General features: G+C 51.1%; 5 protein-coding genes across 5 annotated transcripts; 2 read left to right on the top strand and 3 right to left on the bottom strand.

Moving 5' to 3' along the window:
- Positions 1-204: 204 nt before the first annotated feature.
- BD324DRAFT_623980 (putative rRNA primary transcript binding protein) lies at positions 205-1,605 on the bottom strand. Its single transcript, XM_022015650.1, has 6 exons — positions 1,557-1,605; positions 1,281-1,473; positions 1,104-1,213; positions 622-1,010; positions 480-553; positions 205-428 (listed from the first exon to the last, which is right to left on the bottom strand). The coding sequence occupies exons 1-6, from the start codon at positions 1,557-1,559 to the stop codon at positions 328-330; spliced, it is 870 nt and encodes a 289-aa protein (XP_021871951.1). The 5' UTR covers positions 1,560-1,605; the 3' UTR covers positions 205-327.
- A 304-nt stretch (positions 1,606-1,909) lies between these two features.
- BD324DRAFT_650503 (Metallo-dependent phosphatase-like protein) lies at positions 1,910-4,266 on the top strand (the record flags this gene model as incomplete). The annotated part of the gene is made up of 10 exons (XM_022018155.1): positions 1,910-2,015; positions 2,072-2,279; positions 2,349-2,453; positions 2,516-2,701; positions 2,750-2,883; positions 2,942-3,094; positions 3,138-3,204; positions 3,252-3,569; positions 3,621-4,193; positions 4,245-4,266. The coding sequence occupies 10 exons, from the start codon at positions 1,910-1,912 to the stop codon at positions 4,264-4,266; spliced, it is 1,872 nt and encodes a 623-aa protein (XP_021871950.1).
- Positions 4,267-4,880: 614 nt separating this feature from the next.
- On the bottom strand, positions 4,881-5,990 carry BD324DRAFT_650502 (hypothetical protein; the record flags this gene model as incomplete). The annotated part of the gene is made up of 1 exon (XM_022018154.1): positions 4,881-5,990. The coding sequence occupies one exon, from the start codon at positions 5,988-5,990 to the stop codon at positions 4,881-4,883; it is 1,110 nt and encodes a 369-aa protein (XP_021871949.1).
- Positions 5,991-6,462: 472 nt separating this feature from the next.
- Positions 6,463-8,523, bottom strand: BD324DRAFT_623975 (hypothetical protein). Its single transcript, XM_022015649.1, has 5 exons — positions 7,831-8,523; positions 7,575-7,785; positions 7,151-7,538; positions 6,950-7,109; positions 6,463-6,909 (listed from the first exon to the last, which is right to left on the bottom strand). The coding sequence occupies exons 1-5, from the start codon at positions 8,473-8,475 to the stop codon at positions 6,496-6,498; spliced, it is 1,818 nt and encodes a 605-aa protein (XP_021871948.1). The 5' UTR covers positions 8,476-8,523; the 3' UTR covers positions 6,463-6,495.
- Positions 8,524-8,585: 62 nt separating this feature from the next.
- On the top strand, positions 8,586-11,456 carry BD324DRAFT_578686 (hypothetical protein; the record flags this gene model as incomplete). Its single annotated transcript, XM_022013335.1, has 7 exons — positions 8,586-8,666; positions 8,729-8,894; positions 8,948-9,128; positions 9,178-9,485; positions 9,551-9,815; positions 9,862-10,012; positions 10,059-11,456. 7 exons carry the CDS (start codon positions 8,586-8,588, stop codon positions 11,454-11,456), a joined length of 2,550 nt encoding a protein of 849 aa, XP_021871947.1.
- Between the last annotated feature and the right edge of the window lie 44 nt (positions 11,457-11,500).

Raw genomic sequence — 11,500 nt, 5'->3', positions numbered from 1 at the left:
GGGAGCAATCTTTATGTTTAGTAGAATAGTCTGTGGAGTCAGGAGCTAGGAAAGAGGAGGAAGATCTGTAGATATAGCCGCTCGACTGAAGGGAGGAAAGCACCGGTTCCTGCATTTAGCATACATGTATTGGCAGGAAGGAAGGTTAGGTTGGTGTAGAGAATGGTCAAGCGCATCGATCAATCATGTGGCCCGTTATCATATGTATCATGTTCCATGTTACAGGGTGGTGGTGATAGCTACAACAGGTGATGATTGGGTGTTCGACGTGAGCCATTGTTTCAAGTCTCAAGTGAGGACTCGAATGATTCGTTTGAACCCCTCTGACTACAGTTGATTCCTCTTCCTGGCTGTTCTCATGTATGGCCTCAATAACCACTCGACATCGGCCTCGGCTTGATCTATTGTCCCTTGGCGGATCTCGTATGCTGAGAGCACCTTGTTAGTGAGGCTAAAAGGCAGACGGAGAAACGGCTCACGCTTAGCTTCGAATCTCGGCCCCACTTCTGCCAGCTGGACATCCTTGTGCGAAGTCTTCGCGAAGACGTGATGTCTGAACAATTTCATCAGCACAGGGACAGTCGAACGATTCAGATATGGTGTGATCTGCCCGCCGCCTACCTGAAGGATATGAAATCTGACTCATTTGCAAACGTCATGACTCTCCTCGCATCGTCCTTTGGAACAGGGAATAAAGCTTTGAGTATCCCTGCGACTCGTTCGCCCAACCTCGTGGAGAACCCTTCGAATATCAAATGAGGATACTGTTCTGATACTGTACTGTTGGCGTTCGAACTGACATCGTGTCGAAGCGTAACGTTGTGGAGCGTTAAAGAGAGTGTGGGACCATGAGGAAGATGAGAGATGATCATGGCGTCTGGTCGACCTCGCGTCTCATGGAGTAGTATGAGGTCCGTCACGTTTTGCGAGATACAAGCTGGAACGAGTTGAGAGATGACGTTGTTTCCTCTATTTAAACGATAGGCGTTGGGGAAAACGAGCCGAAGTTCCTGGATCCAACGAACGAGCGTCAGTGAGGGAGCCCACTAAAAAGGCGAGAGTGGAATTGTCCGGTGAAACGGTAATCAAGACCAAGAGCTCACCTTGGAGAACTGCAGTAGACGACTCGAAGGTGATCTCGACGTCGTAATGACGACTTTCGGATCATACGTCCCAACCTTAGCATACTCATCATCGATATGACTCCGCGGCTCTGCCAAGTGGTGTGTGTCAGTGGGTCGCATCTCCTTCAATTGGGCATTTCATGCAGAGACACGTACCCGCTTGCGCCTCGTCCAGGACCAAATCTTTCCCTCCTAGCAACTTTGCTTCATTCCTCAGATCCGTAGGTAACGGTTTCCCAGCCGCTAAGAGCTCTTTGATCCTCTGTTTCCGCTCATAGATAGCTCGTTCTTGAGATTCTTGAGACTTTTTGAAAATGTATTCTCGACGCTCTCGCGTCTGTCGTCGGTTCTGCATGGATAAATAATGTCTCAGCGAGAGCCGATCTTCGAGCTAGACTAGCGTAGCATGGCTCTTTGAGCTCATCCACTTACCATGATTATGCGATGCGCCACGTACAAGACATATAAGCTGCTCAATCTGAAGTGGACAGGACAACTCACAAAAAATCTTGCTAGCCGAAGATCGACACACCACGTGGCTTTCATTTCCCACGGTAGTTTCTGGCTCCGACTTCGGAACAACAAACGTTTGTCACCTGAGGAGCATCATCGAATAAAGCTTGAGAATCATCAGATCATCATCCATTCCCCACACAGCGACGAGACGAGTGCGAAGGGCTACCTATAATAGATTGGTCAGTAGGAGGTCTTCGAGCAGCAGCCTGGTATGGCTGCTTAAGATCGAGCTATCGGCGCCAGCATAATCCTACACTTCACATTCCATCATGAAGCATGCTACGGTTCTCACCGTTTTATCGTTAGTTGCTCAGGTGACAAGCAACCAAGCACCATATCGAGTCTCAGACATATCAGCGACGAAGAAGAGGCAGCGTGAGTGGCTTCCCTAGCTCCAGCAACATATACTGATGCTGCATCACGCCTTTCAGCCCTGACTGGCCGATTCATCCACATCACCGATTTCCATCCGGATATCCTTTACAAAGAAGGTGCCACTATCGAAAGCGGATGTCACGAGCTACCAAAAGGCAAGGATCATGATGAGGAGGGATCAAGGTTGGCAAGTTCGAGCAATATCAGCATCGCTGGGAATACACGCACGGCAGGTTTAGCTGGGAAATGGGGGACTGGCGTTTCGTGAGTCAGCGGACTGGGGGCTCGGAGCCCGACCTCGAGATGTGCTGACATTTCTTCGTTGCGTCACAGTGATTGTGATTCGCCAATGTCGTTGGTCAACATGACTATAGATTGGCTAGCGAAAGAATGGGCTCACGAGATCGACTTTATTGTGTGGACAGGCGATTCAGCTAGGTGTGTGAAAGCGTTCCTCCCTTGGTAAAGTGGCGCCGTACTCATACAACCATTCATACCAGACACGACTTGGACCGAAACTTTCCTCGAACGCCCAATGAGATCTTCCAGTCGAATCGCATGATGGTCCAACAGATGCAACAGGCCTTCCCTCATATTCCCATCGTCCCGAGTTTGGGCAACAACGACATTTATCCTCATAATGTCCTCGCGCCGGGCCCCAACAATATCATCTCGCAGTACACCAAGTGAGTCTTGCGTGATGCTCCTTGTCTTCTTCAGCTGATCCTCTGTAGGATATGGAGCGACATCATCCCAAATGATTACGAGCATATTTTCGAACGAGGCGGATATTTTTCGCTCGAAGTGATACCGGATCGTTTGGCCGTCATTTCCCTTAACACGCTGTATTGGTACAAAGCGAACACTCGTGAGTCAGAGAAGGACGGTATCTTTGATCTCCTGTGTTCACGACGTGGTTTCAATAGTTGCCGATGGCTGTCTTGATCGGAATAAGGATCCGGGAGCTTTCGAACTGGAATGGCTGGAAGTCCAGCTCGATCAATTCCGAGGGCGCGGCATGCAGGTCTGGCTTTCAGGTCACATTCCACCGCATCTCGGCATGTACTTTGACAATTGCTGTGAGTGTTAATCTCGGCGGCTGATCGCTGATCCTTATTACAGATCTCAAATACGGAGATCTCGCACTTAGATTCCAAGACACTATCGTGGGTCACCTATACGGGCACATGTAAGTCGATCGGGCATGTTCTTCTCGCTCCGCTAAGGTGTCGTCAGGAACGTGGATCATTTCTTCTTCATTGACGTGCAAGAGCTAGAAGCGCCGATGCCTGATGCGCCACACATCTCAGAAGCGAACCTGACATCTCCCGAATCTCTCGTCGACGGACCTCCTCCTCGCATCGGACCCCTGCTGGAGGGTTCGGGGCGATACCGCACTATGGGTCGAGCTGCCAACAACTTTTTGCAAGAAGAGCTGAGGAAAGATTTCGGCGAGATGCCCGGTCCAGCCAAAATAAAACTGAAGGACTACGCCGTGGTGAACGTTGCACCGAGTGTCATTCCAACATATTACCCAGGCGTCAGAGTATTCTCGTGAGTCATCTTTCCAGCGGGTGTGCCCACGTGCTGATCCTTGCGATCCAGGTACAACATCAGCAATATGGAGGACGAAGATTTCTGGTCCGATATGAAGAAGAAGCGTCGGACCGGTCATCGACATCGTAAAAAGAAGGCCAAGCACGACTGTCGTAGACCCGAAAATCGAGATCGGCCACATTGTGTTTTTGCCCGTTTACCTCGCCATTACGACAAGGCATCGCCTTCTCGAAGTAATGGTCCTCTCAGTCCGTTAGGCTACACTCAATTTTTCTTGCCCGATGTGGACAGTACCCGTGATATCGCTCCAGACTGGAAAATCGAGTATAGCACTTTCCATCCGAGAAAGCTCGTCCCGCAATCATCGGGCTTAACAGAGACTCAGCCTCCACCTGTCCCTCTTCACCTGTTACCAGGATACGATCCGACCATCGTCTCACTCTACGCTGCGAATGACGTTCCAGCTGATGAGGGACAACGATCCAAATTGGTCAGGTTTGAGGAGGACATGAAGCATATCACGCCGTGGAAGCTCAAAGACCTGACGATCAAAAATTGGGTCAAGCTTGCAAGAAAGGTCGTGACGCGGAAAAAGTCTTGGAAAAAGTTCCAAGAGATCATGTGGGTTACTACTTTTGCCTCGAGGATAACCTCACTGACGCTATGAAATAGGTACGTCTCGAGTGATAATTGAGAGGGTACTGGTTGCTTCCGCATGGATCATGGGATTACACGTCAGTTGTATTTTATGTCTTCGGTCAGGTACAGTATACATGTCATTAGTGGATCATGACGAGCTTGGGGTCTCTTCGCCATCTCAGACCTGCAGGCACAGCCTTACCATCTCATTACCATGACATCTGAAGGCTATCCTACATCTCGCTCGTTCCTCATTCAAGACGTTACGACCAGAGTTCTCGCCCGCCTATCGCTCTCCGTAACGTCAGCAAAACACATCCTGTCACCAAGCTCTCGGGCTCTTCTTGACGGGAAGAAGTGTGTGAGACCGTGATCCATGAGACTTGCCGCTTCGGACGACCTCTCGTGTTGAAGGCGAAGCCTACTGTTGGCTTCCAGAGCGCCATGGGCCAGCCAGTGCAATTCTACGGTGTGCAGTAACGCCAAATCTTCACTTGGCAGCCAAATATGCGGGAAATACATCGCTCACATCTCCATCCTGTAATCTGAACATGCTCGCATACTCGCTGTTTATACTTGTAGACGACTCCCACCTATCTACATTACGACGGATCCTCCTCAGCCACACAAATAGCCTACAGCTGATCGCAAAAACTCCCACGCAGCGTCTCAGAGGGTTCGAGGCATGTCCCTTTGACTCCGTGCCAGCAACGACTTGAAAATTCGGCTCAACCGTTCCATACAAGCTGGACAAACCGGGGGCGTATGCGTACTGAACAAGCTCACCACCGTTGCTCGAAACGCCTTACGGATCTTGGCGGGGCTGCTTATATGCATCCGTTCAATCTCAGGCCACGCGTTGTTGCCTACGACACGTCGAAACTTCGACCAATCTCCATTCATGGCACGGTATGCTGAACATCCGCCATGATTGCGACATCCGCGATTGAATGCATGACCGTGACCGTACTTGAACTCAAGGAGGAGGCTTCGCCAAGTGTCTTCTCGCATGACGAGGACATCTCTGATTCGCGCGTACTCCTTCGGAGCGAACACGAGCAGAACGTCTCTTTCGAGTTGAGGTAGTTCGAAATCCGTGAAGGCATGTAAGAGCTGCTTGAACATGCCTTGCGCCCGGTCGTCTTGTCCAGCCTCGAGAGCCATGGCGATTTCGGTGAATGGGCCAAGTTTGTATCGCCTGAACAAGAGAAGCAACATTTTATCGACTTGGTATCGATGTGCGAAACGGAAGAGTTCGTCGAGGATTGAAGGATTCAGCGATGGCAGCTTCCTGTCTTCCCATGAGCCAGGTACACGAGGAGCGATCATTCGAAGGAAGTAGTATGCTGCTTGAGGACTGACTGCAGGCAGCGGAATCTCTTCTAGGTCTTCCTTCGCGGTTGAATCCATGGCCTTGAAGGTTCCGGTCGGGATATTGAGAAGATGATGGAAGCAATTGGAGTGATGCGCCAAGGCATTCATATCGAAAATGAATCGAACACCCTCGTCGAGAACCAGGATCACCGGTCGTGTGAAATGAGGAGGGGTACTGCCGAAGTCCGGGTGGAAAGAAGTCTCCTGTTTGGGGAAGGTTCCAGGCATATCTTGCTTGGTGGTCGAAAAGTCATACGCTGCGATCTCTGGAGAGAGCTCGAAAGGTTCATCTTCGATGGGCATTCTTTGAGCGGGCAAAGCGTCGACATGCTGACTGCGGTCACCGTATCTCCCAGGAGTGACGCAGGTGACCAACGTGTGAATGTTCAAACTTTGTTGTGACATCTTGAGATCCTTATGGTCGCTTGACGCCAGTTTGCTATGTACGATGGAGAATCAAGATTCAAGCGGAGCTGTGAAGATTAGAGGTCCAAACGTAGGTTGCCGGCTGTCGGTGATCTGAGATCTGCAGATCCAATCAGACCAGGACGTTGGAGGGAGTACAAAGCCAAGAACGATCACGATGGATGAGGGTAAAATGCTCGACGCTAAGACGAGTAGGCTCAGCTCGCTTAAAATGGAGGGCTTTTGATGCGTCTGCACGACACTCGACGCACCTGCTACCAACAGCATCGATTTACATCCTTGGTCCCGATTCGCCGCATGCCGTTGCGTCCGCTCGATGAGGAAGCAGAGGCAGTGACACACGGTGATCTTGCTCAGCTGAGATGCGTATCAAGTTCGGGCATCTGCTTATCGCAAACGGGCACTGTGTCGATATATACCTGTACCTTAGTGTGGCAGTGCCACAAATGTATCGGGCAAGGCTTCCATACATCGCTGCGTTCGTTTACAACTTGGCACGCAGTGCGTCGCCCGGATCACCTCCTCGCAGCTCGTGTTGATATCTCAGCCACCATTCAATGCCCCTACGCTTCGTATGGTCCGACAGGTCACGCATGATCGTATTGAACAACGCTCTTACCAATTCAGAGCGTTCATGGTCCGCGGGGGGCAAAGCCAAGATGACATCTCTAATAGCGTCTAGATGCGCGTCGAGCGAGTCTACTGGCATACCGATCGAGACAGCAATTCTCAGTAATCGGAGCGTATGATCGAACGGACTGGCGGCATCAATCGCTGCGAGGTCCAAGAGAGCCACACAATGGTCCAGTATCGCGGGATCATACCTCGCGGCGGCCACACAGACAGTAGAGAAAGACCTCACGAGCTCAGAGTCCGTCAAATGGCCTCGTTTGCTTTGCTACCAGGAGATCAGATTGGTCTCAGACTCTATGTCTTACCTCGAGCAGCAGTTCCGCATGATCCGGCGCCAAATGAGAGACCATGTTCATCCGTCCGTCGAATTCCTCAGCACCCTCTTTCTGCAAAGCTTCGAAAACTGCGACCATGTAGGCATGAGCGGCTTCGAAAGACTGTGGATATTCGGGCTTTTGGATGTATCTATGGTTCTTGTCAATCAAAGACCCGTTTAACGAACCTACAGATTACATAGAGGAAGAAGAATTTTCCGAAAGGTTCGCTCAGATATTTGATGAATCAGTTGTTGTGCGACCACAAGCACGAATGCTCCTCGATCCGGGTTCTCGTCGCCGTGGAGTATTCTCGAGAAGAGGTTATGTACCTCGCTCGTGTTCGCCTTGGCGGAGACTACGTCCAGAATCTGAAGGATCGTCGTGTCGAGGCTGTACCTGGATTCTTTACGCCCAGTTGACGAAATATCGGACAATATTACAAGTATATCCGCCATTGTTTGGACTGTAGGATCAGGCGATGTCTGATCATCTAGTAGAGGCTTGGATCTCTGTACAGAGTCGAGGACGGATTGGGAGATGTGGACAAATGCCTCCAATGTCTCTGAATTGAAGGGCGCTGCTAACGTCAGTACGGGGAGAATGCATAACCCACTTTTGCGCTCCGAATCGCTCGAGATGCTAATCAGATCGCTTAGTAGAGTTCTGATCTCCCCCCACGCATACTCTCGACTCGAAGGCCCCCCGTGATCCAATATCGTGAAACATCTTGAGATGATCTTGCCTCGGGCGATTGTGTCGGCCCCAGACGGGGCTTGAGACCCTATATCTCGTAGCCAGCTCTGACGTTGTTCTGTCAGAATGCCCTGTGAACAGTCAAGATATGGACTCGACACGACTTGATGTCTTACTCTCGGATTCAATGCCTTGAGGCGCTCCGAACGCAGAATGTCGACCACTTCTCCCAGATCTGACACGAACAAGTTTGCATCCTCCGAAGGATCCGCGCCCATTTTTGCCAGAAGCAGAACGATTTCTTCCTCGATTTGAGTTCTACACGAGCTCTCACTGAAGACCTCACACACTTCGTCCCCATCGAAACCTCGCAGAAGTCCAATCATGCACTGTGTTCTTCGTTCTGTCGAGCTCGCCTCGAGTAAGCAATGAGCCAGCGTGTCACCCCATTGCCGTAGCTGTCGATTGATGCGAGCTTGCTTGAGCCATGCAGACGAGAATGATTGCTTCAGTGCCAACAGCTTCGCGGCAGACGCCAGTCGAAATGCCTCTCTGATACCAGACGGATCATTGGCATTCCACAACTTGTCAGACTGTACTAGAGTGTCAACGAACTCGAGGAGATTGTCATTAGACAAAGTGGTGAGATAATGATTGATGGCGCCATAAAGGGTCTCCGAAGGTATGGTCAACTTCTCCGGACCCTTCAGAGCAGCGATGAATCGATGATACGTCTCTCGATCATTCTCCTCCATCGTCTTCGAGGACACTGTCGGGATGCAACTCCAGGTTAACCGGTTACCGGCGAAGCTCAAAATCATTATCTAACCGGGAGGGTCATTTAAACGTTTGCTCGCCTCCGAATGGGCATGGCATCTATGTATCATCGACCATCTAACGCCAGCGTGAGCAGGGCTGCTCATCAGGCAAGATGACGTCCCGGCTAAAGCACAAACTGGAGCTGGAAAATATCAACTTGAAGAGTGCTTACTTGAACGAGTCATTCGTCTACGTAAGTCAGGCCCAGCACCCTGCGGCTCCGATGTAAACTATCACTGATACTCAAGTATTCAGATTGGCACGCCTTTGCCTGCCTTGGCAGAAACCAGAAAGGACAAGTTGGAATATGTACCAGAATGGCAGCAGGAAGCCAGAGATGAGAAAGGTCGTCGACGTTTCCATGGAGCCTTCACAGGCGGTTGGTCCGCTGGGTATGGCAACACTGTCGGGAGTAAGGAGGGTGAGTCGAGGTGCTTGAGAGCAGGCGCAATGTGCTCAAATCGACATCTACAGGATGGGCGCCATCGACATTCAAGTCATCGAGGAATAATCGAGCGTCCGCATCCCAGAGACCGGAAGATTTCATGGACGAGGAGGATCTGCAACAGATGAACGATGATAGGAAGTTGGAGAATACGGATACATTCAAGAATGATGGCTTTGCAGGCACGCGTGAAGAGTTGGCAAACAAGGGGTCAGTCGAGGATGGTTTTGAAGTCCTGCGTCGCTGACCTCTGCTTCAGTCTTCCATCGAGTCTGGAATCCCTCATCGCTCCAGCGACTACTTCCATCGGACAGAAGCTGTTGACTAAACTCGGATGGAGGCCTGGTCAAGGGATAGGACCGCGGATATCCCTACGGAAGAGGAGAATACAAGAAGGCAAGCTCGGTCGTCTAGGTACCGAAGTACCAGAGGACGATTTGGACGATGCCGAAGCTGGGAAACACACATTTGCACCTCGGGACGTTAAATTGTTGGTTTTCGATCCGAAGGATGATAGACAAGGACTCGGCTATCAAAGGGGCAGTGGGTTGGGGAGGCTAGCAGGAAGTAGCTCTAGGAGTGGGTGTCACTCTTTCTCCCTTTTGCGAGCCTCGCGCTGATGTTCTCACCAGCGGCCGCATTTGGTGCTGCCCGTCGTCCGGAGATGGACGAAGATGAGGATCCTTATGCTGAGACGTCCACATCCAACCAACGTTTCGTCTTGGATCAAGGTGGTGACGACGAAGGAGACATCATCATGGTCGGTGGGCATGCGGACCGCACAAAGAATTCGAGGGACACGACCAGTGGGCCCGATCGCACAGATCGGTGGCATGACGGCAGACCAATCCTGCCGGGCTTCACACTCGACCCCAAAGGTGTGCCACCTGACAAGTGGTGAGTCTATCTGCGACTGAGTCTGCCGATCTAACCTCTCATCCAGGTTCGAAATGCCGGATATACCGCCTGATTGGAGACCTAGACCAGCTCGAGTATGGGGTACGACGCGGAAGTGGGATGAGACATCCGCAACTGTCAAAGAGGAGAAGGAGGTGATCAGGGGCGCACCGGGCAAGCCCTTATCTTTTGAGGAGGTGAGTTTACGAATGCAACTTCGCTGCAATGCTGACTCTCATTCAGCGAGGCGCAGCACTTGGCGAAGAACAACGCATATCAAAAGCCAAGTCGGTCTTCGAGTACATGTCGGAAAAGGATCGCGAACGACTTGCCAGCATTGCAGCAGCAGCGAAGACGTCGGCTCCACTGCCGCTCGCCATGGATCAGCCAGAAGCCGAAGAAGTCGAAGCTCGTCCGCCCGCGGAAGATGTGGTGATACCTCCATTATCTCCTCGCACAGCCTCTGCAGCCCTAAAAGGCTTCATCCCTTACGGTGATGATCCGTCGAAGCAAGACCGATACAGATCATATCTTCAGTCTCAAACACTCCATACAACTCAACCTGATCCAGTCCTCCGGTCAGGGACGTTCGACGAGATCAACAAAGAACTGGAGGACTTCGCATCTTCTGCCAGAATCTTCAAGCCTATGAGCTTTGCCATGTCTTCTCGTTTCACATCCGGTTCAGCTTCACTGGCAGCCACGGATCTCAAGCAGGCAAAACCTGGTCTGCATCTCTACGATGCCGAAAAAGCCAAAGCAGAGGCTGCCAAACCGAAAGTCGTGGAAGTTGAGGTGAAAAAAGCCTTGACCCCTCGAGAGCAAGCGGCAGCCAACGGAATGTACGGCCAGATGACCCGAGTCATCAAGGAATTCTACCCCGTTAAGCTGTTATGTAAACGGTTCGGAGTGGCCGATCCCCATCCCGAAGGAGATCCAGGTAAAGGAGAAGGAGGGAATGACAATTCGGTGGACAATACCTTTGAGCACGCTCCTCTTCCAACGAACGACGCCTCTTGGGAAGACAAATTCATTCATCAAGAAGCATCGGCTTCGGAGCCTTCGAACGCAAATCTGGCGACTGAAGAGCGCAAACCCAGGACGATCGGAGAAGTTGGAATGGCGGACGATGCCAACCAAGGACGTGATACCCTCAGTTACATAAAACCCAGCATTGACATTTTCAAAGCGATTTTTGCATCCGACGACGAGGATGAGGAGGAAGCAGAAGAAGCTCCGAGTACAAAGCAGGCAATACAAGCTGTGAATGGAGTTGGAGCTGGAGATGATAAACTCGCTCGACGGGCAGATCCTTTTCCTGTCAAAGAGGAGGGCCCGGTGGACCTTGCAGTCTTCAAACCCGTATTCAAGATTCGGAAGGACGAGCCTGAATCTGCCGCTGCCAAGGAAGAAAAGAAGAAAGCGAAGAAGGATAAAAAGAAGCGTAAGGGTGTGCTGTCCTTCGACGTCGGTGAGGATGGCGACGATGATGAGCCTGCCAAGAAAAAGGTAGACAAGAAAAGACTGAAGACGGGAGAAGGTGAGAAGGAGGAAGGTGGAGGTGACGAAGGTGTATGGGTGGAGAAACCCGAGATCAAGCCGCGATTGGTTGGCCGCAAAGGAGCGGCAGATTACATGTAAAAAAAGATTTGCATACGAAGCATACGAGAGAGGCGACGGTCTAT

Source organism: Kockovaella imperatae, assembly GCF_002102565.1.
Source record: "Kockovaella imperatae strain NRRL Y-17943 chromosome Unknown BD324scaffold_5, whole genome shotgun sequence".
In the NCBI taxonomy this organism is placed as follows: domain Eukaryota; kingdom Fungi; phylum Basidiomycota; class Tremellomycetes; order Tremellales; family Cuniculitremaceae; genus Kockovaella; species Kockovaella imperatae.
The sequence above is the reverse complement of the archived record's forward strand: the minus strand, read 5'-3'. Positions and strand labels throughout refer to the sequence as shown.